Source organism: Tupaia chinensis, unplaced genomic scaffold, assembly GCF_000334495.1.
Source record: "Tupaia chinensis unplaced genomic scaffold, TupChi_1.0 Scaffold000141_1, whole genome shotgun sequence".
Taxonomy (NCBI): domain Eukaryota; kingdom Metazoa; phylum Chordata; class Mammalia; order Scandentia; family Tupaiidae; genus Tupaia; species Tupaia belangeri.
This window is the reverse complement of record NW_006159611.1, coordinates 771687-775449: the sequence shown is the minus strand read 5'-3', so window position 1 is coordinate 775449 and position 3763 is coordinate 771687. Positions and strand designations below refer to the sequence as shown.

Genomic DNA, 3763 nt, shown 5'->3' with positions numbered 1-3763 from the left:
CCGCTTCCTGCCTGCGCGTGGGGCAGCGCGGGGCCCCTGCCCGGCGGGTCGGCCCCAGCTCCTGGAAGTTTGGGGTCGCTTCGTTTCCCGGGATCAACTTGGGACGCGGGCTCCCAGCGCGCGTCCCGCCAGAGCAGCCAAGTCGCCGTCCCGGGTCCCTTTAGATGGCCCAACTTGAGCAACCAGCCTGAGGGACCCGAGCTGGTGCATTCTGACCGAGAGGCCTGGGTTTCCGCTTGGGCACGAGCGTTGCCTCATCAGGGAGGCGGCGGTTCGTGCCATGAGGATGCCAGAGGAACGCGGAGGGGGCGCTCGGGGACCCCCGGGCGTTCTGAGCCTGCGTGCCTTCCGTCACTTGTCCTGGGGTGTCTCCTGAGCAGGTCAGCCTGGCGGGACACGGGGATGAACTGTTGGGGACCGTCGGGGGACTGTCCGCGGTCGTTGACGTGGAGGGCAGGAGCAGCCGCAATCCTGGTCCGAACCCCCCCCATGGTGGAGGTGGTCTCACCGTATTATCGCCCCAGGTGCTGCAGGCTAGTCTGCCCGCCCTCAGTAGTGACCCAAGCTAGGAGGGCTGCAGGGGAGGGGAGGGCTGGCGGGAGGGCCCCCTGGCTCCCTGTGGCACCCTGCCGAAGTTTGCCACCCTCCCCCTTCCGCTCACTAGGTGTTTTCAGCGCCTTTCCCCTCCAATCCAGCGCATACCTGCTGCCCTCTCTACCACATCCCTACAGCAATGAGGAACTGAGACCTGCGGCTGGCCTTGCTCAGGTGTGTTTGCTGAGCTGCCTCCTGCCAGGCTCACTCCCAGGGTGTGACCGCGAACCCCACCTGAGCCTGCCATTGCCCTGCCATGGCGTGCCACACCCCCGAAGTCTGGACCGGTGTGTGTGTGTGTGTGTGTGTGTGTGTGTATGCACTTGTGCTTTCTGCAGGTCCCTTTGCAGTCTGCCTGAGGGTGGGCGGGAGGCGGGGACCTGAGTGAGTTCTGGAGCTCAGAAACGCAGTGTTACTCAGCTGAGTCTCCTGAGGGGCGTTTCACCAGAGAGACAGAGAGAGAAAGGGAAAGGGAGAGAGAAAGCCACCAGGTCCAGGACTCGAACCTAGGCCATGTGGGAATCCAGGGCCTTAACCATCACGCCACCTGCTGGCCCGTAGTCTGGGTTTTAATTTATAAAAAGGGACAAAAGAGTGTCGGGAGGGAGGAAGGGGTTTCAGAGATGAACTGAAAGAAAAATGCTGGCCTTGGGTAGGGAGCACGTGGGGGTGGCTGGGGAGCAGGGTGGGGGGCTCCCTGGGTCTCTTGGCTCTTGGTTGGGCTCCTCCACGCTCCAGCTGGGCCCGTCTGAGTGACTGGTGCAAGAGCCCTCGGATCTGCCCCAGCGGCTAATGTAAAGCCCAAGGAAAATCCCAAACCATAATTAATGTGGCTCGGGGCTAAATTGTTGCTTGAGTGTTTGGAAACTTTGTGTACTTTTCTCTTTTACATTCTACTTTTCTTAAAATTTACGTTTTAAAACATTTTAAATGTTCCAAGTTTTAAATGCTCATTGAATCATTGTACATCTTTCTAGCCTGTAACGTTGTCTCCTCCTAGCATTCATACAGTGCAGATCAATCAAGTCAAACAGAATATCCTGGACAGTTTAAGGTTTTATTTTTTAAGTTTATTTTTTTCCACAAGTGAGAGAAATAGAGAAGCCGAGAGACTGCACCCCCAAGCGGGTCTTGGTTCTGTGTCGTCCCCTCTCCCCTGGCAGTCCCTGAGAGTGGCCCATGCGTGCCCTAGGTACTTCGAGGGTGGTCTTCCCCCCTTGAGCCCAGAGCCCTCCGCGTGGATCAGCCTCGCGTTTCACCTCTGTGCTGCCATCCACCTGCAGGCTTTTACAGGCATGGACGTCAGCCCCACCTGGCTGGATTTCTGCTCTGCCAGCCAACTTCCTCTGTGCTTCTGGCCAGTACTCTACCTCCCAATGCCCCGGCATCCTCACAAGTGCAATGGGACGTGGCCGTGAGACCTACATTTCTGGCTGAGAAATGTTAGGTAGGTGTGGAGTGTCCTTCTATCAGACAGGGTCCTCACAGGAAACAGGATTCAACCCAGCTGGTTGAAATGAAGAGACTTCGATGAACTAATTAGAGGGGAGAGGGCAGGTTAAGGGAAACTGCAGAGTCTCTTGCAGTGCCCGGACCAGAGGGCTGCAGGGGGAAGGACAGGGTGGTTTGCTGTTGCCCATGGGAGCTAGACCAGCTCCGGCCAGGCTGCAGCAGAAAGCAGAGAGGGCACCCTGGCCTCCCCTTCCACCCGTGGCCCTTCCATTGCTTGCTGCCCTCCACCCCGCCCATGGTGGCTGGACTGGGTACCTGGCAATTCCACGTGCAGAAGAACCTGTGGGGCATAGAACAGGGAAGAGAAAGTTGGACTCAGTTGGACAGCCAGAAGCCAAGAACACAGCAGCTGATGGTGTACTGGTTATGTCGCTGGGCTCCCAAGTGGTTCGAGTCTTGGACCTGGTGCTTACCATTCAAGCCAGGAGTGTGTGTGTGTGTGCATGCTCAAAATCCCAAGAGGAAAATGGAAGAGAAGGGATTGCAGAGTGGCCATCCACTCTGGGGGTGATTTCTCACTTTCTGTCTCTCTGTCTCTCTAGTGAGTGCACATACCCTATAGCAAAAACCTCTCTTTAAAAAAAAAAAAGCAGTGTGATAAATTCGTTCCTGTCCTATGAAAAAGTGACATTCTGTTGTCCTAGGATATACTCAGAATTATAAAACATGAGCTCAAGTTACTCAAATGGCTCTTCACATGTCAACTAAGGATATCGAGTCTTTTCCCTAATGTCTTTGTATTTTGTGCATCTGTTTGTAATTTCTGATCAGTTGCACTTCTGTGTCCTGAGCCTCTGGGTCTCCTAGTATCGGGTAGCGTATTATCTGCAAAAGTGGAAAGATTCACTGAGCATTCTGCTTTGCAAGGGAACAACTTTTTCACCTGACTCTTCCGTGTAGCTGTTCAGTTCATTTCTGGGCACTCTTAAATAGGGAGGCCTGAGGGCAGTTCCAGCAATAATGAGGAAAAGCCTGTGCTTTTTGTTTCCAGAGACTTTTTTTTTTTAAAGAGTTGCTTGTTTAATTTATTCATTCATTTATTTTAATTTGACCAGAGAGAGACAGAAGAGAGGGAGAGAAAGTGAGAAAGCAAACCACCAGGTCTGGGACTTGAGCCATGGTCGGCCATGTGACAGTGTCCACCATGCCACCTGCTGGTCCCCTCCAGGACTTTTACTAGGTTGTTAGATATAAAGTCATCTTATTTGTCTTAGTCCTGTGGCCAAGGAATTAAGGGAGCTTGATCCCACATGGCCAACCAGTTGTGTAAACTCCTGGTCCCGGGCACTTGGAAACACACTGGGTGTGTGTGCACATGTGCCCCAAATCCCGACAGGGTGGAGAAATGGAGAAGAGATGGCGGTGGGACTTCGCCCCGTTGGGGAGTGCTCTCTCTCTCTTTCTGTGTCTTTGTCTCGGGCAGTGCACTCTCTGGCTTGTAAACAAAAGTCATCTTACTTAATTAGAGACAAGTAGAGCATAGGAATTCCAACAATAGCATATAGGGATGATGTTGGCTTTGGGGTCCCCACAGGCTTCATAGGTACACTTGTTGAAAACTTCATTTCTACGTTATGAGCCCTGTGTGCTGAGCAGAAAGGGAGCTTCGGCGGTTAGCGGCTTATGCAGCTGTGCATACTCAGGATATATTAGGGAA

General features: G+C 53.6%; 1 protein-coding gene across 1 annotated transcript in view; it reads left to right on the top strand.

The window, feature by feature from the left end:
• The window catches only part of MBOAT1 (membrane bound glycerophospholipid O-acyltransferase 1), a 77533-nt gene that overhangs the window by 1418 nt on the left and 72352 nt on the right, over positions 1-3763 (top strand). The window contains exon 2 of the mRNA XM_014586498.2: positions 665-768. Coding sequence (XP_014441984.1) covers positions 665-768 — 104 coding nt within the window. The remainder of the gene's footprint in view (positions 1-664; positions 769-3763) is intronic.